We start from the raw sequence: 24,374 nt of genomic DNA on the forward strand, positions 1-24,374 counted from the left end.
AATTGATAACGAGAGGATGTGAACTAGAAGTGGTTGTCAAGCACGCCTGAACGAAAACATTGCTACATACTACAGTATACTAGTATCTCCTTTTTACCATTCAACCGTCGCGCCACTACACGTACCAACTGAGCCTATCGAATGTATCGTGTCATCCACAGCCTGCAGTCTTGCAAACTGCTGACACTGAAGCCTCGCCTCGAGAGATAAATCCGCTCGCAATCCTGTTGCAGTGGACGCAAGTGATGACGTTGCCGCTGCCGACCTGCCGCGATCGCTCTTGGACGATGGGAACACAGTCGCAAGACCACCGCAAAATTCAGCCAGCAACCTCCACCGGCTCCGGAACACCTCCCAAGCCTGATAAAAACTTGCAGCGGGACCTTCTGCTCTTAAGTTAAGTAGCTGCCGCACAGCAGCCTCACTGGTAGCAGCAGTTCGCAGCTCATGATGTTGAGTCTCGATAGCCGCAAGCTCAGCATCCGATAAAGACACTGTCAGTCGCGCGCGATGCAAACGTATGATCTCTTGGAAATCCACAGGATGCAACATCGCAACCTGATGAGGCAGCACCGGTGGGAAAGAACGAAGACTAGTGGTGCTACTGCCCCTGTGTTCCTCCAGCTCTTCTGTGAGACCGTGTAGACCATGCACAAGCTCAAGCACTCTATCAGCAGTGGTCACGATGATTTTCTGGTGCTCCTCAGCGCTGAGTGTATCAAACAGCTCGGCAACCCAGCTATCCATCCCCCTCACGAAAGCAACAATCGAATGGGGCTTCACAGTAAACATACCATCGTTAGAGCCTATCACGGTGCCCGAGACGCTCTGATCGCGCAGAGCTGCACGCTGGTACTCAGGGAGTGGCCCATCTACACCCACGTCACCGGCCAGGGCAATGCAGAGCATGGAGATCCGCTGGGGCTGCTGTGACAACAAATTTGCGTAGCCTTCCTGAAGGTCAGCCCGCGTTTTGATGGCTATCGAGCCGATCACGAGCATCATCTTGAGATAAAGCCACCAAGTCGGGGGCGGCGCGATGGACAAATTCCTACGTGCAAGTAGTCGCTGAATAGGCACTCTTGCATTATCGAACCAGCGTACCACATCGACCAGTCTCCACCATGGCATGTTCGAGAATCGAGGACAGGGACCCACTGCTGCTGTAGTCAGTTCTTCAGCGTTTTCAATACTTGTTTGACGTTGGAGATATGCCAATAGCCTAGAAAAATGTCTGTGCCATTCTGCGCCATCAGCAAAGAGAATTGAGTCAATAAAACGTTGGATCATCATATCCAGTGGAGGTCGTGCACTTGAAACACGGACTAGCTCAGCAATTCCATGCTGCTTGACTCTCCGAGCAAGTGTAGAGGCAACGACACTGGCCACTGAGCTGTTGTCAGTATTGTCAGGTCCAACTGCTTCGGTAGAGCAGCCAATAACCTTGTGAAGCCAACGCTTGTGAAGACCCTCAAGAAATCTAGCCGTTTTGTCGAAGAGTATTTCTCCAATAGTACTGGGGTCTCCTCTAGTCGTGATAGGGAGTGATAGCAAGTGGAAGACCTCAATATTACCCGAACAGCATGCCCGCAGCCGCACATCAAGGTGCATGCGCGACTCAGACTCTCCCGGTCGTCGACGATCTACACTATGCAGATGAAGCGAAAATGCCCAAACCCGCTGCAATATCCGAGAAAGTGCCTGTAAATTAGCGCCCACCGCGATACGTGCTATCGATACCACATCAGTGCTGGCACATGGACTTCCCTGTATTCGTCCCACAGCCTCAGTTTGACATATCGCCGCCGTCTGATCAAAACTTAATCCCAGCGCCAACAACTCCACCACTCGTCGGAAAACTTCCACCGACAGCACCACGGCACGATACTCCGCTGTACCGTCCGATATCTCTTGGTCCTGTTCATCACACTGATCCAACGTGTTCTCAAACAGCGCTGACACTTTACCAGCGTCCCCATTAACCACCTCTCCAGCTTCGAACAGCACATCACCCAACGCAACATTCACCACATCTCGATCCAGCAAAAACGTCAACGCTGCATGCTCATCCTCCAACTCCACCGGCTCCGACACCTCAGCAAGAGCTACAGGGGGAGCAACAGCAGCCACTTCAGGGCGAAACACCTCAGCAGCCGGAGACCGAACTGCCGCAGTAACAGCAACAGTAGCAGGAGATTGCACTACAGCAACTGAAGCACCAGTATCCTCAACTGAAGCAGCTCCAGAATCACCCGAAGATTCTGTTGAGGCAGCATCGAAGCTTTGATCCTCATCTTTCGACTCCATCCTCTCATCTGCGGGTGTAGTAGCCTGCTCCATCGTCTGCTCTGTTATCGTAGCAACTGCCGCATGGTCCAGCGACCTGCGTGGCTGCTGCTGCTTGGGCGGCACAGGCACTGCGTCAAAGTAGCTTCGTTTCTGCTCCGCCGGCATCATCTGGTACTGCTTCCATCGCGCTGGGTGCTGCATGGTCAGGTGGGACTTGTAGTTGTCCGACCGAAAGCACGGGCCGCCCCAGTACTTTGGCTTCTGTGTGCGCGCTCGTTGGCGCGCAGCGGCCTGCGGATCGTCTTCTCGCCCGAATGCGGCGCAGAACATGCAGAGCACGGAAGCAACCTCGTTCGAGAACGGATCGCGCTCCACCACACGCACGCCATAGAGGTATTCGTGTGCCTCCAGGAAGGGCACCACGCGCTTGGGCCGCTTCCTGGGCGGCGCTTGAACCATGATACGCTCGAATAACAGGTGAAGTGGTCCACATCAGAATCACATTTTAGCCAATGCATGGGCGCCACTCTAAAAAACAATTTGAGGCGACGATGGCAAGTGCGATGCGAGCGAGCGTGATGCGCGTGGCGGTGCGCCAGATGCGGCAGGCTCCGCAATCGGCGGCTGTGGTGCGGGCGAGTGTGTCCCCCCAGGCGACGGCGCAGACGCAGCTGCGCTCCATGAGCGTATTCTCCAACATCAAGAAGTCGGTCTCGGGCAAGTTGGAGGAGCGCAACCAGCACAAGCAGGGTGGGTGATGGGCTGGTGGGGGCAGGAGGAGTGTGTGTAGTGGTTAATGACACTGCTGTGTGGAGCGTTGCAGAGGAGGCGTACAAACAGCAGATGATCGACCTCTCGCAGAAGGACAGGTTCGACCTGGACGGCTTCTACGAGCACCTCCAGGTGGGACTTTGAGTGTGGAGAGTGTGATTGCTAGTGTTGCAATTGGAGAGGCTCATGAAGCGGTTTGTGCTATTGTTTTTGTGGTGAATGTGGTAGAAAAACGCTGAGGCGAGCGGTGCCAGTGGTTGGCGATCCATGATCCCCGGTGTGTCTTCGATGGTACAGTGGATGCTGTTGACTCTGGGCTACTGGTGCTGTAGTACTAATGAACGAGTGTTGTTACTGCTTTTGTTTCTCTTTTCTTGCTGAATGATAGACTGCCGTCCAGCAGATGAAGGTGTTTATGGCCATCTTGGAGTCGATGGAGGTAGGCTCAATCGGTGCAGCGGTTTGCTTTTAGACAGTTGATGCTTATGCGCTGTGCTTCTGGTTTGTAGCCGGAGTACCGCGAAAATCCGCGCCTCATCAATGGTAAGGTCAAGAGGAAGATCTCCGAGAAGGCCGGCCACGTACGTAGAACTATTGCAACTTGGTGTTGACCTACGACAGTAATCCTGTTATGATGTTGGTGCGTGGGTCTGACCGTTTTACTGGCTGTGCTGTGGACCTGGTGGCGCAGACCCCGGAGGAGATCAACAACATGCTGCGCAACTATGAGCAATTGTCTGCCCTCCACATTTGGCTGGTGAAGCGCGTGGAGCGTGGCCTGTCAATCCCCGAGACGCTGGATGAGACCACGGAGCTCGTGCGTCTGGACCCTACGGGCTTTCCGACCAGGAAGTTCAGGTACGCAAAACAATCGCCTGTGCTGGTCACTCACTGTCCCCCTTTCACTGATGTTTACTTGCGCCGCAACAGGGCGAAGCAGCGTCGCTACTGAGCAGCAAAGCAGCAGTAGAAGCCCAACAGACAGCCATGAGCATTTGACGTAGCCATGATCTTTTCATCCAACCATGACGCTCCCTTTTGTCTAATTTCCCTCCCAACATTCTAAATATTCTAAATTGCGCAACCGAGAACATCCACCACAGGAGACCAGGAGCCCCGCGCAGCACCATGCAGAGCTCGCACAACGTCGTGTTCGGAGACCCCCTCAAGCCCGTGAAGCTCGACGACTTCCGCAATGTCCTCATCCGGTACTAACCACCGCTAAACCTACGCTGCCCATTAAAAAAGTGTCAACACCTCATTATGTGCCCTTTTCCAGTCAGGAGGAGACCATCATTTTCGCACTCATTGAGCGTGCCCAATTCCCGGGCAACCCGGAGGTCTACGTAAATATGAAGGAGAGGTGCGTCGCCAGTCTGAGTGTTGGTATTGCCATTGCAATAGACTGATGTTTTATGGTGACTTTGTTGCGAGCAGCAAAAGCGCGGCGTTCGGAGGCCTGAAGGGCAAGTACACGACGTTCGACGGCAGTCTGCTGGACTTTATGTTGCTGGAGACGGAGAAACTGCACGCGCTGACGCGCCGCTACACGTCTCCGGACGAAAACGCCTTCTTCCCGCACCTCCTGCCGGAGCCCATCCTGCCAATCATTGACTACCCGCGGGTGCTCAATCCGAACCGGATCAACATCAACGATCAAATCATGAGCGTGTACCAGCAGAAGATTTTGCCTGGATTAACGACGCTCGCTAGTGATGACACCGCGGTACGATTGTAACCAATTGGTGGTTGAGTTGCTGCGCAGTTGTTGCTCACTTGGGGGAATGATCACTTTGTTTCGTTGCAACAGTATGGCTCTACGGCGACGGCGGATATTGCGGTGTTGCAGGCGCTGAGTAAGCGTATCCATTTCGGCAAGTTCATTGCTGAAGCCAAGTTCCAGGCGGAGACGGAGCGCTACACCAAGCTCATTCTGGCGAACGACGCTGATGGAATCATGCAGGCGTTGACCAACTTGGCGGTTGAGGAGAAGGTGCTTGAGCGCGTGAAGCTGAAAGCCTCGACGTATGGCCAAGACCCGAATGCACCGACTGCATCGGATGACAAGGAGTGGAAGGTGAACCCGCAGCTTATCTCGGATCTGTACCGTGACTTCGTGATGCCGCTTACGAAGGAAGTACAGGTGCAGTACTTGCTGCAGCGTGTCGCGCACCCATCAATCGCTGTGGCGGGCGTCGAGGGCTCGTTCTGCTGGCTGGCAGCGCAGGCTCACTTCGGTGGCGAGATGCTTCAGAAGAACCAGCTGCTTCAGGCTGAGTCTGCCAGCAAGGTCTTCTACGATATTAACGCGAACCGCACGGCCTACGGTGTAGTTCCTATTGAGGACTCCCGTTTGGGTATGATCAAAGAGACACAAGCGCAGCTGATGCGTAGCTCTCTGAAGGTGTCCGCCGAGATTGTGCTTGCGCGCTCGTTCATCTTTGCGGCCAAGGATAAGCAGCTTGGCAAGAGCTCCGATGTGACGAAGGTGTTCTGCCCGACCGACACCGATGCTCGGCTGCTCGCACAGGCGGAACAGAGTTGGCCGACCGCTCAAGTGGTCTCCGTTGCCAATGTCTCGGAAGCGGCGAGCCGTGCCTTCAACGAAGCCTTGACGGTGGCAGTGACCACGTCGGGTGCTGCGAGGGCCCACAACCTGGAACAGGTTGATACGAGCAACGCGCTTGCGTCTGAAACTGGTACTATCGAAGCCAAATCGTTCATCCGCTTTGTGGTTGTGTCGAAGGGTTACCCCGCTGCCACCGGAAACGACAAGTCGTGCTTGAGCATGGAGATTACGCATGAAGTGGGCTCCTTGCTCAGTGCGCTGGATGTATGGAAGAACCACGGCATCAACCTTACATGCCTCGAGTCCATCTATCGTGAAGAACAGGGTGGCTACGACTTCTTTGTGGAGATCGTGGGCCACATCGATGACGCCAAAGTGCGGCAGGCGGTCGAACAACTGCAGTCAGTGTGCACGGTGAAGCACCTTGGCTCGTTCCCCATTGCCAAGCGCCCCATCCAGAGCTAAATGAGAATGGTAACATTTCTGGGCTGCTCGCAATGAACAGTCACAAGGGGCACTTGTACACTTCCCTAGAAGCTAACCATTGAAAATCACGCCCCCGCAAGGTTCGGAGTGGGTATTCAACGCCGCTCAAAAAATGTTGAGACCACTAACTTGTTGGAGTATTGTTTTTCTTTGGTCTCATTGAAGGTACTGTTCTCGTCTTACCACTGATTCTTCTCATCGTCCCGGTCGACGTATTCAGCATCGACGATGTTCTTCCGCCGACTGCCCACATACGAATCCCGCAACAAATCGATCACGTCTCCCGTCTGACGGTTACGATCTACAATGTCAAACACAATGGTGTTAGATATCCGCCTCGTTTAGCAAGAATCTCTGAAAAAATCCCATCGTACATTTCAGTTCTGTGAAATTCAGGTCACCTTGTTGGCCAACAGTAGCCTTCATGGTCACCCGCGCAGAACCGTATGCCCCGTTAACAGGGAATACCGCTTCGACGCGACCAGCTCCGTTTACAGCTGCTCGTGCACACACAAACAAGTCGGAATCAGCAAACCACCACGTTCAATATCGCAAAAAATCAGCGTAAAAGTGTACGTACTCGACTCCATCCACTGCTCCGGTCCGCCAACGCTAACATTCTCTCCCATTTGATCACGTACGCGCTTGTTCGCCTTCAGGTGCTCAATCGTACGTCGACGCAGTTCACCAGCACGTTCCATGGAGCTCTGCATCGCTTTGCTTACGAACGAGAACACCGTCTTCACAAACCCCCTTACAACAAGTGGCATCCCTTGCACCAGCGAGTCCAGGTCATCCTGCACTGGCGACTTGGTGTGACGTTGACTACGACTACGCTTGAACATGTTGCTCAACGCGTCAATATTGGAGCTCACCCCACTGAACGGGTCACTCGACGATCTGAAGTGCGAGCGGTACGGACCGAGGAACCTCTGGTACAGTGTGTACATGCCGAACCCAGCAGCCCCCGCAATGACCAACCCGAACGCCACTACAACAACACCAATAAAAAATCCATTAGCACCATCTCCCCACGTTAATAGCAATTGCAGAACAAACATACACGACGTAGAAGCGATGAGCGCTCCCGTGCCCAGCAGTACCAATCCTCCCGTCTTCAACGTGGACTTCCAGTCGTTGCCGCTTTGCCACGGGTTCCTCCCAGGCGAATAGAAACGTATCAGCTGCATGGACAGCACCGGAGACGCGTTTCCTTTGCCAACGGGCAGAAGTAGCGTTCGAGACGGCAGCAGAGGGGAAGAAGTAGCCGCTAACGAGCTTGACGACGCACTACGAGGACGAGAGCCGCTGCAAGTGCTCAGCGGGGACGACAACACCCTCAGAGGCTTGCATGGAGCTGCGCATGCGCGCCCGCGAGCCACCGCCAGAGGAGAAGCGCAGCGGCGCAGCAGCCACGAAGAGCTCATTCTCGCCGCAAAATGTATCAATATGACTTCGGAATGACTGTAATCGATGTGGTTTACATTTATAGGCTGCACACAAGTGTCTACATATGCTATATAGCAGGTGATTGGTGTGTATGTAGTGTAAAATCTATACTTCAAGTTTCATTTTGGATGTCAGTTTTTGATGGCGCTGTTCTGGACGGCGGAAGTTCATTTGGCGCCTCCTGCAGACGCGCTGGCAGCGCCCGAGGCAGATGTGCAGCGGCTAGTGTGGGCCGTGGCGGGCGTGTTTGTGGCTGCGTCGGTCGTGTCGTCCGCGCTGCTCATCAGGGGCCACCTCAGCCATTTCACGCAACCCATCGTGCAGAGCAAAGTGCGTCAACACTCATCTGAAGTGGTTATTATGCTCTAACGTTATTTTTTTATTCGTTACTGAAATATTATATAATATTACTAAAGATTGTGGGGATCTTGTGGATGATACCGATCTACGCGACGGACTCGTGGCTGTCGCTTCGGTTCAAGGACGCGGCACTGTATCTGGACCTGATGCGCGACTCGTACGAGGGCTACGTGATCTACTTGTTCCTGGCGCTGATGATCGCCTATTTGGGCGGTGGCAGCAATGAGAGAGTGATCACAATTATGAGAGGATTGCCAGATCTGGAGCACCCGTGGCCTTTTAACAGGTGGTGCAAGCCTATTCAGATGGGGCCAGGCTTCTTGAGAGACTGCAAGATGGCGACGATGCAGTTCGTGGTGGTCAAGCCCATGATGGCCTTTGTGGCTATCGTGCTGAGAATCAACGGCATGTACGACCAGGGCAACTTCAGTGCCAAGAAGGGCTACTTGTACACAAGCTTGATTGTCAACGCTTCCATCACGTACGCGTTCTACTACCTGGTGCTGTTCTACTTGGCGCTCAGCACGCAGTTGGCGCCGTATAACCCCGTGCCGAAGTTCCTGTGCATCAAGGCGGTGCTGTTTCTGTCCTTTTGGCAGAGCGTGGTGCTGGCTTTCCTCTCGCGGTTCCAGATCATCCACGAACTCGGGTCATGGAGCGTCGAGAATGTCACCACGGGCATCCAGAATCTGCTTATCTGCTTCGAAATGTGCTTCGTCGCACTGGCACACCACCGCGCGTTCCCGTATCAGCCATACGTGCATGGGAACCCGGCACTGCGAACGAGCATCTTGGCGGACCATCTTGCTTTTGAAGACGCCATGCGTGACTTCAACGAGGTCATGCCTGTTGTGCTACCAACTCCGTTCAAGCCTGGTGCAGCCACGCTCAAAGCCAAGAAGAAGTATGATCTGATACACCCGAAGGACCTTTATGCCTCGGAGACCGTGGGGCTGCTGAGTGATGATGGTGCCACCTCCGACGCGGAAAGCGAATCGTCCTTGGACTCCAGAAGTTCGAGGGGATCGAAATTGTCGAGCGGAGGTAAGCCTGTGTCGCGCGGTTGGAAGCTGTAATGAACCGGGACGCGATTCCTTTATCTATTTGAACTTACACAACCATGATATACATTCAACGCCGAATTTACCTCGGCGTTAAAAGGTTCTGCCTTTTCTGTTCGGTGCTACGCAATCCGGTCCGACACATGATTTTACAGGTCATCCTTGCGAATTTGGAAGTTGCGCAGATCCTCCTGGCCGACCAGCTTCAGACCCTTCTCATTAGCAAGATGGAGCATGCAGATAAAGTAGAAGGACACCGTTACGTTCGAAGGCACCTGAACGAAACATGCAACACACCACGGTGTTAGCAACATTACACCAACGCAAACATTAGGAGATCCATCGCTTTTTTCGTACCTTGCCCGCGACGTTCTCAACCACATTTTCGAAAGTCGTCTCGAATTCACCTTCATCCTTTTCATCGATCTCGGGTTCACGTGGACGCTTGCCACTTTCATTGAATGTGACAGCCTGATCAGCGTCGCTAGCCTTTTCAGCGTTGTCAGCTTCTTGGACGTTGCCGTTGGCTACAGCAGTACCATCAGCGCCCGCCTTTTCATCAGTCCTGATAACCTTTTTTTCCAAGTGGTCCCAGATACTGCCCTTCAGTTTCTTCACATCCACACGCTTGGCAAAGCGTTCATAGTGCACACCAATCTTCTCTACCACGCGATCAGCCTGTACCAAATCTTCTACAGAATACAAAGCTTCTGTACCAGGGTCATCAGCCTCAGTAGTACCTTCATCTTCGTCATCGTATTCACCCTCGAAGCCAGCACAATCCTCATTGTAGGTGAAGTGTTGTTCCCGATCGCTATCGTCAGGTGTGTCAACGCTGTTATCTCCGAATTCAAAACTGTTTGCCGAAGCAGCTTCCCGATGGGTAGCATCCAAGACGCCGTTGCCGCGCTTTCTAAAGAACCGAGATCTTTCCTTCAGGAAGTGCCGGAAAAACAGATCAAGCTTAATGTGCGTGTCCACAGGCAACACCAGATCGGAGGCGTTATCCGCTTGCTTCTTCAGGTTGCCCTTTGAGACCTCCAAGCTGGAGGCGGTTTTCGGGGCCTTTAGTCTCGCCAAATCTGGTATTTCCCCAAAGAAGTCTACCATTGCTGCCGTTTTTTTATCCACGCCAGCGGTGCTTCCCTTCCGTAGGCGCTCAGGAGGACGTTCAGTCGACTCAGCCTTGATCACAACACCATCATCATCAACCTCTCCATTGACACCAGCAACTCCTTCCTTTTCCACCTCTTTCTCACGTTGCTTCATCTGGATTTTGCGAGCTGCAGGGAATTTCCAATGCCCGGGACCTGCCCAGTTACGTAGCATCTTCACATCGAAGTACGAATAGTCGTTCTTGCCATCCTGGTCGTCTCCTCCTTGTTCACCATCCAATGCTGCTGAACGAACTAGAGCAGACTCGATCATTTGCGAGAACAGATTGTTTTCGTAATTATCTGGCAGATTCTCGTTCACCTTGCCACGAAAGAAGTCCGCAGCAGTTGAAGTAAGTGATGACTCTTTGTCGAGCGTTTTGGAGCCCCCTTCGATGCCATCATCGGAAAGATCCTCGCTTCCAGCCAAGTCGATGATGTCTTTATCCGACATGTCTTTATCCGACATGTCCACATCGTCGACAGACTCGGCTTCGACAGGTTTTTCTGCCTCTCCACTACATGCAGTGTCGCCAACTTCTTCGTCAGCATCATCACAATCCACATAGTCGTCAGCAAAATCTACAGGGGTGTCTTCTGTTGCGCCCTCTCCGTCCGATTCATCTTCACTGGCACCTTCCATGATACCACCCAGGTTCATTGCGACGAAATCATTCTTATCCAATGTCTGCCGTCGGCCCTTCACTGGCGTCTTCAGCAAAAAGCCGTTCTTGATACCGAGCTTGTGACGGGATTCGTCTCCGTATAACTCATCTAACTGGTCGTACATCCGGTACAGCGGTGGACAAACGCTTAGGTCCTGGACGTCCTCGTCAATGCAGGGTAGACTGCCAAATAGGGACAGACTAATTCGCTCTTTTACATCAGGAGGTTTGCTGGAGTTTTCTTCCTCTTGGGGTGTGTCAGAGCTGTTACTTTCCTTGGCTGGCGCACCCTCGGCGGCCTCCTCCGTGGAATCTTCCTTATCTTTGCCCTGGTCTTCCTCTGTGGTAACACCTTCCAAAAAATCGCCGTTTCCTTTCTCATTCTCCTCCATGGCAGCATCCTCCTTCTCCTTGTCCTCTATATCCACGTCTCCATCGGATTCCTCTTCATTAATCTTGCTCTTCACGTCTTTGTCTTCATCTGTCTTTGCATTTTCAACCTCCCCATCTTTCTCGGCAGTACTCTCATTATCCACGTCAACCTCTTTGTTTTTTTGCTCTTCTACGCTTCCAGCTTCACCCTTGGCCGAGTCAGCCTCATCGTTTACATTAGCAACTTCGGCTTCATTCGCAGCATCCTTTGTCTTTGCAGCATCCTCTTTTTCTGCCTTAGTTGCATCGTCGTGGATTGGCTTGCGCGTAACCACACTGACATCGGATGAGTTCAACAGAATTTTGCAACCGTCGTACACGCTGAGGTTGGCCAGCAGCATACCCTTTGCACCTCCCTCATCAAACGACTGGGACATCTTGTGGAACAGCGGGTCGGCCTCACACTCCGTATCGTAGCTCTTGAGGTTGATATTGTTGAGATTCTTCTCAATCGTACGCGCATGCGTCTTCCTCGTCTTGCGAGCCGCAGTGGTCGCACCTTCCCCGTCGCTCGTTTCCGCACCATGCTTCTGTTCCGTGCGTGACAAGTTCTCCAGGATCTTATACGACGAGTTCCACGTATCATCCACTCGGTACGAGTAAATCTTAATACTCGCATCCAGCGTGCAGCTCGCCTTCTGGAAGTTGTACGTGTCGTCATCCCCTGCATCTCCGTCCGCCGCAATTTTCCTTCATCAACCCATCACAAAAAACTCTCAGTCTTCAATTCCTTCAAATAAAATATCCCATCTCATCATACTTGGACGAGTCCAGAATATCCTCCATGTGGTCAATCAAGTGCAGCGACCACGAGTTCTTGACGTTAATTTTCTACATCAAATAGCACAACATCAGTTTTACTTCCACTACCCCCCTATACTCCAGTCTTACGTTCTCCGACGACATCTTGATAATGGTCGAGTACATATCACTGATGTACTGTTTGCTCTGCGCGGGGGCGGCGCTGGCACCCCCTGGAGCCCCCGCGGCCGCCGCCTTCCGCTCACTGGGCGTCAACGACCGGCGGCGCTGCTGGAACGCGAGCGAGCGGCGGTGGCGACGTCGGCGAGCGATCTCCTCCTCGTCATTCTGGGACAGCGAGCGCTTGCGCTTGCCCGTGCCGCGCTTGGCCGAGTCTGAGGGCGGCTGCTCCTGCTTGACCGGATGCTGCTGCTTCTCCTCCTGCTCATCCTCGTCCTCCGTGAGCTCGTACTGCTCCACGTCGCTCTCGTCGTCGCTCTTGGACTCAACGCCTTTCGCCCCCATTTCTAGTTTGAAATGGCGCCAGATTTTACTTTGAGGACTTTGACTGGAATAAAGTATGTCGCTGTTTTTAGACGGGAAAAAGAATGGAGCCATGTGGAGAGTGTAGCCATTTAGGGAGGATAGTTGCCTTTTTCCGCGGACGTTGGCATGAAGCGTTTGGAGGCGATGCAGCATTTCCAGCGGAAGATTGATGAGAACCCGATGGATGTGAGTGCGCACCACCACTTGGCAGTGTTGGCAAGAGCTAGTGGCGACCAGGAGTCGCACACTCGACACGCGCGGATCGCGTGGCTAACACGGCAAGGAGGACCCGAGGTCACGAACGAGTTGGCGCTCGCGCGAATTCAAGAGGGTCAGCTTCAGGAAGCGGAGACGCTGCTGTGCCAAACGATTGCGCGCTGGCCGACGTTTCCTCCCGCGTACTGCAATTTGGCGGCTCTACAAGCTAAGCGAGGCAAGTACACGGAGGCGCTGGGCCACAGCACGACGGCGCTGCAGCTGTCCCCACAGGACCCGGGTCTGCACCGGAATATTGCCCGTGTGTACGAGCAGCTAGGACGACCCACTGAGGCGCTCACACATTTCCAGCGCGTGCTGGTGCTCGTACCCGATGACGCTGAGGTGGCCAAGCGGGTGGCGCTGCTCACGCTCGGGCGAGGGCGAACCGAAGTCGCCACCGAGCGCTACAGTCGGTACCGGAGCCTCACGGGGCAGCACTACGACCTCAAGCTCTGATCGCCGCTCTGATATATTCGGTGGAGCTGCGCTAAAGACGATGAGAAGTTGAGGTCTAAATCGTGCGTTCAGCATCAACCAGCACTTTTCGCGTTTTCTTTTTACAACATTGGACTCCTCTCGAGATGGATGGATACCTTGCACTTCCTGCAGCAATGTGTTCGAGGCTCATGTGCTTCGACACGGATACAATCTGCTGAAGTAGTCAATAGTCATCTTGCACATTTTGCGAACCAAAACTAGTATCTATCTAAAATCGTCGACCAAGGCAGCAAGACGACGTGTTCCTGAAGGTGAATTTGCACAATACTCGAGCACTTGCGGTTAGAGTATTTTCGGCGAACGTCTTTGGTTCTAGACGCCACCAAGGCTGACAGGGATGCTTGCACCAATGTATGAATAGTGCAGATACATCCTCCTCATGCCTCTTATTCCAGCCCTCCAGCCTCAACGCAGTGAACGACGGCACTCCAACGACACTGATAGACATCTATCCACCAATCTTCCTCTGTTTTCTGCAGTCTATTGCTGGCGGGGAGGCCTGGTTCAATTGAGCATTACGACGTTCCCTGCCCAGCTCCAGAAGCTGGACGGGGGTCGAGGACCACTGACCTGACCCTATCCAAGTCCAAAGTCGACAGGCCTCCATCTCAACGCTCTCACTCCTCACTCTCTCGCGCGACACCAACCTCTCCATCTGGCTGGCTGGCTCCCCGCGTCACCAAGTTAACGAACAACAAGCTTCTCATTCGCCATGAAGCGCTCGTTCCAGCACGTGTCCGCTGTAAGGTCCGACGACTCGCCCCCCACGACCATGGATAGCGAACCCGTTGCCAGCACCGCGGTCACGGCCGCCAGCCACGATGCCAACTTCTTCGGACGACCACGGAAGCACCGAGTGCTGTGTACTGCTGCACCTTCGGGTCTCGAAGTCCATCCGACACAGAACAAGGGGCTGTCAAACTGCTGCAATCTCGCGTTCGCGTCGCTTTCGCCGCTCTCTCCTCGGCGGCGATGTGGCGAATTGGAGGGCGCGTTGCAGGAGGAAGCTTTGCTGTGCTTGGTACTTTCGTTCCTCAACGTACGAGAGCACCAACTCATCCGACAGATCAGTCAGTCATGGCGACGACGCGTGCAGACTTTAGTGCTGGATCAACTTGATTTGTCAGCTCGAAGCTCGCCTGTATGCACGCGCACCCTTGATCGAGCGTGTCACGGTGTCCTGCAAAGCTACAGCCGCGTTCGTCGACTCGATCTGTCAGGCCAGCGCTCGCTAGCAGACCGCGACCTGCTTGTGCTGACATCGTGTTTCTGGGCTCACCTCGAGGAGCTCGTTGCTGACGATTGCCTTGAGATTTCGGATTTTGGTTTGCTCGCCGTGCTCAATGCCCAGTCGCTTCGGCTACGCTCAGTGTCTGTGCGCCGATGCAAAAGAGTCACTGGGGAGCTGTTTGCCGCTCAAACTTCGCCATCTCAGCAGCTCACAGGATCACACCCGTCGCTTACGAATATCAACCTGGACGACACAAGTGTGACTCGTGCCTTCATCGCACGTGTCGAGGCTCATTTCCCGACGCTCCAGTGTTTGAGTGCTTTACACACGCCAGCTCACCGCACATTCTTCCAGCAAACCCCCGAGTTGAACTCTTTGCTGCGAGAACTGCAGATGCTGGTGAGTAACGAGCTGGTCGATTTGCCGCTCCTGCCTGCTCTTCTCGATGAATTCAGCCGGTGGTGCCGCAGACCCCGTGGAAACAAAGCTGGAGCTTTCGAACGCACAATAGTGTCGAGTGGGTTACGTGCGGTGCTGGATGTCCCGTTGCTCCTGACTGGTAACAGTGATGTTGGCGATGTGAACTCTGGCGACGAAGAGGAAGACGGCGTGGCGTTGATGTCACCGCTGCTGTATGCGTGCGCTAGCGGGAGGACGCGCGTGATACCAGTGATTCTGGCTGCAGCACAAGGCCAGCCAAATGGTATCGCGTATGACTTGGAGAATACTGACGCCGATGGACACTCGCCGCTGAGCCTAGCGGTAGCCAACGGACTCACAGAAGCAACACGGTTATTGCTGAGAGCAGGAGGCGACGTTAACACACGTTCTCTGAGCTTGGCGTCACCTCTGTATCTGGCAAGCGAGCACGGTTGGGACATCCTAGTGGACATGCTGCTCGATGCCAACGCCCGAAGGGATTATGCCGTCGCTGGTGGTGCAACTGCGCTGTGTGCTGCCGCCAAGAATGGCCACCGATCAACGGTCTTGAGGCTACTTGCAGCAGAGAAACAAGCCGAGGATGAGGGACAAGTTCGAGGTCGCATCCGCAAGCAGCAACTCGTTCAAGCGTTGTTCTTGGCCTGCGAGGGAGGCCATCTGTTTGTAGTTTCGGACCTGTTGCTGCTCACAGAGCTGAACGCCAATGTGCTCATGGACGAGAATGTATCGCCGCTCTACCTAGCGTGCCAAATGGGGCATGTCGCGATCGCATCACTGCTATTGGCGCGTGGCGCTGATCCCAGTTTCCGCCGACCCCAAGGTGGCGTGTCGTGCCTGTATATTGCTTCGCAGGAGGGCCACGATCACCTTGTTCGGCTACTCGTTCATGCGGGTGCCGACGTCCACGCAAAGATGGACGACATGTCCACAGCAATGCATATTGCAGCACGCATGGGGCGGAAGGCCGTTTCCCGAGCATTGCTACGCTGCGGAGCTCGTCTGAATGACCAGACCCGATCGGGACTCACCGCCTTGTATATTGCCGGCGAAGAAGGCCACCTCAGGCTCGTTCAATTCCTTCTGGATGCCGGTGCAGTACGCGATCTCCAGACCACCAGTGGTGCAACAGCGCTCTTTGCAGCAGTGCACCGTGGTCGCAGTGCTGTCGTGAAGGCTTTGCTACTTGGAGGTGCGAGCGCTGCCGTAACAAAGCACAACGGTACGAGCCCGCTAGATGCAGCAGCACTACTGGGTGATGTCAAGGTTGCACGCCTTCTGCTGCACTTTGGTGCTCGTGTGGGAGGTTTGGCATTGCACTTCGCTGAGCGTCGTCGGGATGCCGCTGACCTCCAGGCTCTACTGCGCACGCGCTACTACACTCAGCACTTCCTCCACGGTGTCACCAATGCCGTGACGAATATTCCACCTGCAGCTCCTTCCGATACTACGACGGTACCAGCGACCGCACCATCCGAGCAAGAGACCACTACGGTCCGATAAAGGTACATGAAGCAGAGTCCTAGCGTTCTGTGGCGCTGACGTACTATAATCAATAGAGACTATTTTGAAGTGGTGTGTTCATTACGTCGACAAGTACGTTAACGTGCTTCTAGCAGTGCATTGCGTAAGCTACATGCCCAGATATTACACGTTGTGAGCGGAAGCCTCAGCCTGCTGCTCTGCCTTTGGCCTTGGGCTTGACTTGAACTCACCCTTGATCTTGTCGGTAACGTGGTGTACGGTCTCTTTTGCACGGGCCTTGATTGAGGGCTTTTCGATCACGCCGATCGCAACCTGCACTTCGACAATCTGTCGCTGCAAAGGTGCGAAGCCGCTGAATGAGGCGTCCCGCGTCGTGCTTACCAGCCACTCCACCTTCTCGGACGTTGTGGGCTTCTTGTCATTGTGCTTGCTATTAGGCATCGGGTGCTCCGCATCGTAAGCGTTGGCCACCTTGTGCAGGTCGGCCAGTGCGTTGAAAACCTGCTCCATGGCCCTACGAGCGGTATCAACCTCGGCCACACCGGCATCCTTGTGGATGTGGGCGGCCGCGTGCCTGAGTTCCTTCACTGCGTCTTTGGCGTGGTCAAGGCCGTCGTCGAAGAACGCCGTCGCCGAGCTTGAAAGGTGCAGGTGGTATTTGTGGTCGTAGTTACCGAGGTTGTGCTTGAGTGTTTCCAAGTAGGTCAACGTGTCCTGAGCACTTTGGTGCAGCTGCGTCTGCAGCTTGGAGAACTCCTCTTTTGCAGGTGCGGCGGGCTTGCCCATGCTGCCTGTTGTTGGCGTGTGGCCTTCAAATGCTTTTTTGGAATGAACAATGCGGGCGTGGATAATTGAAATTCATCCAAAATTTGACTGTCTCAGTGCGACGATTAGGGATGCTATTGGGACCGTGTGCGCAATTGGTCGCCAATTCTGGTAGCACTTAGCCGCAGAGCAGAGGGTAGTCGATGAGAGGCGTAGAGGAGAAGTGGGTCGAGTGGTGGTTGGGAGAAGTGTTGGAAAGCAGGTAAAAAGGAGAATGACATTTTTAATGATGTAGTGCCAAAGCGGAAAACACGCACTACAACGAACATGCAGCATGACGCCTGGGCGCCCAAGGCCGATCTTGAATCGGCTGCGGCATACAAAAAGAAAGAGAGTTGAGGCCATCGTCCAAGGCTCTCATGAATCTGGTCAGCAGCACGCCCTCGTGAATCTCGGCACCGCCGAGATTCCAGCGAACTTGTGCGTGAATCTTGACATGCATCTCGAAGGTACCCACTTGCATCTCGGGATTCGGTATCCCTACATCCTCCCCTCGAAGAGCTAGCGCCGGCGAGCTCGTAGTTCCTTCAGCAAATGCTTCCAGTGCACGACGTGGCGAATGTGGGTTTCATTTTCCCAGGTATCCTCAGTGTCCGGCAAGCTTTGCCAATGAACCAAATACTGCCGCTTGCGACGACGGTTTCGCTGCTTTACCAACCGCTCAATCACATGAAGATCACCGTCGTCATTATCCGGTGAAAAGTGCACCGGAGACACCTTCGGTAGCGGTCGACTCAGAAATTCTGCTGGAGACTCCACGACGTGGCGCAATACGTCTACGTTGAAGCTGTTGTGCAGGCGACTCATCGATTTCGGCAATTTCAACTTGGCTACGTTCTTGTTCAGCATGTTGATGATCTGGAATGGTCCCACGAAGCGCGCAGCCAACTTGTCCTTATCGATGCGTGTTCCACGCGCCGCGTGAGCTAGAGGCAAATTGCGTGTGCTCAGATAAACCCACTCGCCTTCTTGAAACTGCACACCACTGCGACCTTGGTCATAATAAGTCTTTTGTCGAGCCTTCGCTTCAAGTAGATTCTTCTGAGCCTTGTCAATAATCTTCTGGCGCTCTTGGATGAAGTTGGCAGCATAGTCGTTCCTTGTTTCCGTCGTTACCCCTGGAGTACGAGCCACGCGCCCCGTGTCGATTTGAAACGGAGACATTTTCGTTGATGCGCTCACCAACGTGGCGTGAGCATACTCCACCGTAGATAGTACGTCTGACCAGTTTGTACCGTGAAGCGAAACCATGCACCGGAGTCCGTCTTCAAGCACTCGATTCTGGCGCTCGGTTTGTCCGTCCGCTTGTGCTCTGAAGGCTGTTGTCATTCGAAGTTTGACCCCCATGATGCACATGAGCTCCTGCCAGAACGACCCTGTGAACTTTGGATCGCGATCGCTCACGATCGCAGCAGGAAGGCCATGGTTGCGGACGACAACTTCAAAGAAGATTGCTGCTGCTTGGGCTCCCGTCACAGTCGTATAGGTTGGAGTATACTTCGGTCTCTTGCTCAAGTGGTCTATGCAGACCATGATCGCGTCGTAACCGGAAGACGCTGGGAGTCCCGTCACGAAGTCAATACCGACTATTTCCCAGCACTCTGACGGTACTGGTAGCGGCATAAGCTCCCCGTTTTTGCGTAGACTGCTCGACTTGAAGCGTGCACATGTCGAACAGCTCTGCACGTAGTGTTTGACATCGGCTAGAAGTGTAGGCCAGAAGTACCATTGGCAAAGTTTGAGTTGGGTGCGACGAATGCCCGGGTGTGCGGATACTGGGCCATCGTGACATTCTGCCAACAATGCCACGCGCAAATTACTGTAGTCCGGCACACAAAGACGACGAAGTGCTGCATCATTTTCGAGGTACACCAGACCTTGTTCCCACTTGAGTTCACCTGCCGGTATAGTCTTCGATGGCGATGACTTTCCTAGCCCTGTGTACAGCGAATCACGGCGGTATCCTTGAGCAAAATCCCGTTTGGTAGCTGCGTCAAGGTGAACATTCGTCACTGAGATTGTCATCTCCCCGACATGCATCGAGTATACTTCGTGCGGCACGGTCACTGGTACTGCGACACCACTTCTCCCCCGAAAGTCGTCGTCCAGAAGAAGACGAGCGTCCGTGTCTTGAAGCAACCCAAGCTGTGTGCTGGAAATCTGATGTCGACGAAGAGAATACTCCATCTCGCGGCATTTACCACCACAATCATGAACCATAGGATAGTTCTGAGTGCGCGCCATAGATGTAGTTTCAGCCTTTGTTATAGCAGGTCGTGACAGGGCGTCCGCCACTACATTGGCCTCCCCCTTGACATGGTGCAGCGTGAAAGTGTACTGACCGAAAAAGTCCAGCCAGCGAGCCAATTTCCCTGAGACTTGTGGGTGCGCCATGAACCAAGTGCATGCCGAATTGTCCGTATACACATCAAATGGTCGACCGTGCAGGTAGTGTCGTCACTTGGAAAGGGCCAACTTAATGGCGAAAAGTTCCTGCTCGTGAACGGGCCAGTTTTGCTCTGCTTCCGAGAACTTCTTTGAAAAAAACGCTATCGGAAGATCATGACCCTCTGTCTGCTGCGACAGCACACCGCCACAGCAACGTCCAGAAGCATCTGTGGTGACAACAAATGGCTTCATGAAGTCCGGGAGCTGAAGAACTGGAGCTTGCTGCAGATGTAGCTTCAATTGGAGAAAAGCGCGCTGTTGTTCCTCCCCCCACCTCCATGTTGCCACCTTTTTCACCAGCTCACTCAGCGGAAGCACGATTTCGGCGAATCCGTAGATAAAACGACGATAGTAACCGGCTAACCCCAGGAAACTTTGTAGCTGCTTGACCGTAGTGGGAGCTGGATACTGCTCAATGGCATGTGTCTTGCGCTTGTCAACACACATACCTTCTTGGGATACGGTGTGACCCAGGAAGTCAACTGACGCAGCTCCGAAGACACACTTACTGCGACGTGCAAACAAACGTTCAGAGCGAAGCACATCAAATACCACGCGAAGATGTTCGCAGTGTTCCGCCTCCGAGTGCGAATAAATGCACAGATCGTCCAGATAGACGACCACGAAAGCGAATCGGCCGAACAGAAGTCTCATAAGCCGGGACCATACGCCGGGCATGCCGCTTAGGCCCATCGGAGCCACACACCAATGATAAGTCTCTTTGTCTGTCCGAAAAGCTGTGTACTTTCGGCTGGTGGTGGCAATTCGCATTTGATGGTACCCCTGTGCCAAATCGATCGTTGAGAAGACTGCACATCCAACCATTTGGTCGAACAACTCATCAATCCTTGGAAGCGGAATCTTGGGTACTTCGGTTTGGCTGTTGATGTAGCGGTAATCCACCACCCAACGAATAGGTTGAGCACTGTTTCCGCTCTTAATCCACTGCGATCGGCTTGGTGCCACCCCCGTTGTTGCATCCTTCTTTGGTACCCCGAAAATGTTGGAGACCCACGGAGAATCGGACACCTCTAGCCAGCCCTTGTGCAGAAGCTCACGTACGAACACATCCAGTGCATCCTGCTCCGTTCGAGACAAGCGGAAGGGTGCACGTGAGCTCGGCTGTGCCCCAGGCTTCATCGTGAGCTCAAACTCGACGGCACGTTCCTTGGGCAGGTCATCCGGTAGCTCCGTCGGAAAGACGTCTGCATATTCAGCCAATAAGGACTCCAAGAATCCAGGCACCACTTCTGACGCTGCGAAAGCCGATACCTTGACTCTATACACTTCCTCATAAGAGCCCAATCGAAGGTTCTTCTCAAAGGTTGTGTCACTGATATGTGCAGGCGGGAGCCAAGTACTTCGAGGCGTCGGGTGGGTCTGAAACCATTCGACCATGTCCGGACTCAACTCGTGTTCTTGAAGAAAAGAGCGGTCGTCGTCGCACAAGCGATCAGGATTCGCGTCTTCTAGAAAGAAAGCGCCCCGTTCTTGAGCGTTTCGTTCCTCGTCGGGGTCTGCAGCCCTCACAGCCGCCTCGAAGAAGTCCATTTCGGCTTGGAAGGCAGCACAGAGGCTCTGCAACTCTGGTTCGAGCTGCACATCGTGCGTTCTCCAGTTGATGACTGGATTGTACTTGTCGAAAAACGGTTTGCCGAAAATGACATCATGACTTGGAGGTAGGTCCCACTCCGAAAACACCATATCAGCAAGTATGAACCCGTCAAAGTCAATGGACTCTTGCACCTCATTGATCCACTGCACTGTCGTCGTGGAGCCGTCGAAACGCTCAGCCTTCGCTTGTTTACGGCGAAGCACGTTTGTGCTAAGGCCCTTTCGAATCACATTATGATCCGCCCCGCTGTCCAGAAGAATAATCACCGCGTTGTTGCCCACTTTACCAGGTTTTCGCAACAGCTGGTGACGTCCTGATCCCGATAAGCCAGCCGCATTGATGGTCAGATGATCAAAAACCTCTGGCTCATTGCTCTCCTTCATGTTGCCAACACGGTGGCGCGCGATAGCACCGGCGTCTTCTGCTGGTCTACGATCCGTTTTGCCTCTCTGACGACAGTTCGCCATTCGATGGCCTGGCTTCTTACAGAAAAAGCATAGGTTCCGTTGAAAACACTCGTCCCGCGACACAAATTGCCCGTGGCCAATCTCCATCGGCTCAGGTCCGGGGTGACTTCGTTGACCGTGGTTCTCGCGTTGCTCGGTGAATCTCCCTCGGAAACGGTGATTCCCTTGGCCATGTTGCTGCTGCTGTGGGTGTGCGCGCTCGTACTCCATCGCAACGCTGATTGCATCGCGAACCGTGGTGCAGCGACGGTAGACAACCTCAGCTCGTGTCTGGGTCACTAGGCCTCTCGTAAACAGAGCAATTTTGTCGATCTCGCTCATGTCCTTTACTCGCATAATCAGCTGACGATAACGTGTGATGTAATCAGCAAGATCACGCCCTTCGCGTTGCTTCAGCTTGTACAGAGCATCGCGAAGTCGCTCCTGCAGATCGGCGGGGATAAACTCGCGTCGCAAAGCATCTGCGAGTTCATCTATCGTGTCGATGCTGCTCTGTTGGGTCACATACCACGCGGCGGCCTGACCTTGGAGGTTCGATACCATCATCGCCAGGACCCGGCGACTGTTGCTGGAGTGCATATAGTCGATATCCTTGGCTTCAAAAAACAGCCGGGCTTGGTCCAGGAAGAGTTCCAAGCTCTCACCGAGCAAGCCGCTGTACTTCGGCATGGAGATGCCTTCCACACGCTTCTCAGCCGGAGGGCGATTGACCAGCTTGGTCATCAGTTCTTGTTGTTGTCGCAACAGCGTAGTCACTTCCGCCAGCAGGCGGGCATTCATGTCTGGATCCATCGGCTCCAGAGTACAACTGTAATTCTCACAGCGGGCTCGGAGGCGCGGCGCTTGTACTTGAGACGGCTTCAAAGGCTCTTCAACTTGAGGCGATACGGGCTGACGTAGCACGCGTTATCACCGAATTCTTCAGTGGATGTGTTGACCACGTCCACACCACTTCGGCACTTGACCAACAAGTGCTACCAAATATTGGGACCGTGTGCGCAATTGGTCGCCAATTCTGGTAGCACTTAGCCGCAGAGCAGAGGGTAGTCGATGAGAGGCGTAGAGGAGAAGTGGGTCGAGTGGTGGTTGGGAGAAGTGTTGGAAAGCAGGTAAAAAGGAGAATGACATTTTTAATGATGTAGTGCCAAAGCGGAAAACACGCACTACAACGAACATGCAGCATGACGCCTGGGCGCCCAAGGCCGATCTTGAATCGGCTGCGGCATACAAAAAGAAAGAGAGTTGAGGCCATCGTCCAAGGCTCTCATGAATCTGGTCAGCAGCACGCCCTCGTGAATCTCGGCACCGCCGAGATTCCAGCGAACTTGTGCGTGAATCTTGACATGCATCTCGAAGGTACCCACTTGCATCTCGGGATTCGGTATCCCTACAGATGCCCCATTGAGTTAGGAGAGCGATAGCTTCAGGCAGACCTGCCCCAATTGCCAAGATGATTCCAAATTGCCACGAAATCGTAAGCACCATGCATTTCCCCAAGTGAACAAGGAGCCTCTCCGATATGTTGCTTGTACAGTAACGATTGCCAACTCCAGCATCTTGCTTGAGAACCGTTGGTATCGTTCAAACCGTTGCTTGTCGCGAACTCAGCCACCATTTCTGTGGAAGAGTTTTAGTGGACAACGCGAAGCATAGCGCAGGGTTCTGAGCTCCACAGCGCCTTCAGTCACTCATTTCCAAAGTTGATCGCCAGGACCGAAGCAAAACTCAACGGACGAGCATTCGAGCGCAATCATGGGCAAGTCGACAAACTACAGCGATGCAACGAAGTCGGAGTTTTCCAAGCTGGGGCAGTTGCTGATCCAAACGGCGGACGAAGCGGCCTTCTGCCTCAAGGCTCTGAAGAGCAACCTTGCTGAGTACGACACGCGCCACGGACTATTCTTTCTCAACACTGCGAAGTCGTACATGAGGAGCGATATTCGAGCCACGAAGGACATGGCCTCGGAGCTGCGCCACGTAGCCGACCAGATCGACAAGAGTGAGACTCCGTCTGAGAGCGAGATCACCGCTGCCCGCAGTAAGATTCACGCGGTGTCCGACGCTATGATCGACCTGAAGAAGAAGGCTCGTGCCTACGACCGGAAGAACAGCTTGGACGACACATCAGAAACCAGCAGCGTATCCGAGATGAGCCTGAGCAGTGTCAAGACGGAGTCTGAAGGAAGCTACATTGGCGATGAAAACAGAGGTGAAAGCAATGCACACAGCGGCATTGTCAGGGCTGCTGATACGGTGGAAGCAGTGGTGAGGTTGACTCTACGCCACAACTTCAGCGGGTTTTCTGCTGTAAAGCACCAAATTGGACTTGCAGAAGAATCGTTGTCGCCCTCGTTTGCGGAGAGTGTCATGGACACAATGGCTTCCCTGACGAGTAGCCTGAAGGGAGAAGAAAAATTTGCATCAGAAGGCAAGCAGACGAAAAGTCTGAGCGTCTGAGGTAGCCTCTAACTGCGTAGGCATGCCACTCAGAGTTCATTTCCAGTTCCAGCGCTGATTGGCCAAATTTAAAAAAATAAACTGCATTGGCATTGCACACATAATTTGTTAGTAGAGGTTTAGCACATT

General features: G+C 53.7%; 10 protein-coding genes across 10 annotated transcripts; 6 read left to right on the forward strand and 4 right to left on the reverse strand.

The window, feature by feature from the left end:
* Window positions 1–23: 23 nt before the first annotated feature.
* KRP23_3454 (uncharacterized protein) lies at window positions 24–2,748 on the reverse strand (the record flags this gene model as incomplete). Its single annotated transcript, XM_067888307.1, has 3 exons — window positions 24–46; window positions 126–924; window positions 1,876–2,748. 3 exons carry the CDS (start codon window positions 2,746–2,748, stop codon window positions 24–26), a joined length of 1,695 nt encoding a protein of 564 aa, XP_067747562.1.
* Window positions 2,749–2,840: 92 nt separating this feature from the next.
* Window positions 2,841–4,012, forward strand: KRP23_3455 (Signal recognition particle protein; the record flags this gene model as incomplete). Its single annotated transcript, XM_067888309.1, has 7 exons — window positions 2,841–3,039; window positions 3,113–3,192; window positions 3,289–3,351; window positions 3,449–3,499; window positions 3,570–3,641; window positions 3,752–3,918; window positions 3,991–4,012. 7 exons carry the CDS (start codon window positions 2,841–2,843, stop codon window positions 4,010–4,012), a joined length of 654 nt encoding a protein of 217 aa, XP_067747563.1.
* A 176-nt stretch (window positions 4,013–4,188) lies between these two features.
* On the forward strand, window positions 4,189–6,094 carry KRP23_3456 (Chorismate mutase 1, chloroplastic; the record flags this gene model as incomplete). The annotated part of the gene is made up of 4 exons (XM_067888310.1): window positions 4,189–4,268; window positions 4,340–4,423; window positions 4,498–4,786; window positions 4,871–6,094. 4 exons carry the CDS (start codon window positions 4,189–4,191, stop codon window positions 6,092–6,094), a joined length of 1,677 nt encoding a protein of 558 aa, XP_067747564.1.
* Window positions 6,095–6,294: 200 nt separating this feature from the next.
* On the reverse strand, window positions 6,295–7,542 carry KRP23_3457 (uncharacterized protein; the record flags this gene model as incomplete). Its single annotated transcript, XM_067888311.1, has 4 exons — window positions 6,295–6,416; window positions 6,490–6,612; window positions 6,696–7,106; window positions 7,179–7,542. The coding sequence occupies 4 exons, from the start codon at window positions 7,540–7,542 to the stop codon at window positions 6,295–6,297; spliced, it is 1,020 nt and encodes a 339-aa protein (XP_067747565.1).
* A 163-nt stretch (window positions 7,543–7,705) lies between these two features.
* Window positions 7,706–9,000, forward strand: KRP23_3458 (Transmembrane protein 184-like protein; the record flags this gene model as incomplete). The annotated part of the gene is made up of 2 exons (XM_067888312.1): window positions 7,706–7,894; window positions 7,981–9,000. The coding sequence occupies 2 exons, from the start codon at window positions 7,706–7,708 to the stop codon at window positions 8,998–9,000; spliced, it is 1,209 nt and encodes a 402-aa protein (XP_067747566.1).
* Window positions 9,001–9,134: 134 nt separating this feature from the next.
* On the reverse strand, window positions 9,135–12,502 carry KRP23_3459 (Condensin complex subunit 2; the record flags this gene model as incomplete). The annotated part of the gene is made up of 4 exons (XM_067888313.1): window positions 9,135–9,260; window positions 9,343–11,926; window positions 11,997–12,067; window positions 12,128–12,502. 4 exons carry the CDS (start codon window positions 12,500–12,502, stop codon window positions 9,135–9,137), a joined length of 3,156 nt encoding a protein of 1,051 aa, XP_067747567.1.
* Window positions 12,503–12,649: 147 nt separating this feature from the next.
* On the forward strand, window positions 12,650–13,237 carry KRP23_3460 (putative UDP-N-acetylglucosamine--peptide N-acetylglucosaminyltransferase SEC; the record flags this gene model as incomplete). The annotated part of the gene is made up of 1 exon (XM_067888314.1): window positions 12,650–13,237. One exon carries the CDS (start codon window positions 12,650–12,652, stop codon window positions 13,235–13,237), a length of 588 nt encoding a protein of 195 aa, XP_067747568.1.
* A 754-nt stretch (window positions 13,238–13,991) lies between these two features.
* Window positions 13,992–16,451, forward strand: KRP23_3461 (Ankyrin-1; the record flags this gene model as incomplete). The annotated part of the gene is made up of 1 exon (XM_067888315.1): window positions 13,992–16,451. The coding sequence occupies one exon, from the start codon at window positions 13,992–13,994 to the stop codon at window positions 16,449–16,451; it is 2,460 nt and encodes an 819-aa protein (XP_067747569.1).
* Window positions 16,452–16,595: 144 nt separating this feature from the next.
* On the reverse strand, window positions 16,596–17,219 carry KRP23_3462 (uncharacterized protein; the record flags this gene model as incomplete). The annotated part of the gene is made up of 1 exon (XM_067888316.1): window positions 16,596–17,219. The coding sequence occupies one exon, from the start codon at window positions 17,217–17,219 to the stop codon at window positions 16,596–16,598; it is 624 nt and encodes a 207-aa protein (XP_067747570.1).
* A 6,321-nt stretch (window positions 17,220–23,540) lies between these two features.
* On the forward strand, window positions 23,541–24,245 carry KRP23_3463 (uncharacterized protein; the record flags this gene model as incomplete). Its single annotated transcript, XM_067888317.1, has 1 exon — window positions 23,541–24,245. One exon carries the CDS (start codon window positions 23,541–23,543, stop codon window positions 24,243–24,245), a length of 705 nt encoding a protein of 234 aa, XP_067747571.1.
* Between the last annotated feature and the right edge of the window lie 129 nt (window positions 24,246–24,374).

The sequence above is a fragment of the Phytophthora ramorum genome (assembly GCF_020800215.1).
Source record: "Phytophthora ramorum isolate Pr-102 chromosome Unknown Phyram_PR-102_s0003, whole genome shotgun sequence".
Taxonomy (NCBI): domain Eukaryota; phylum Oomycota; class Peronosporomycetes; order Peronosporales; family Peronosporaceae; genus Phytophthora; species Phytophthora ramorum.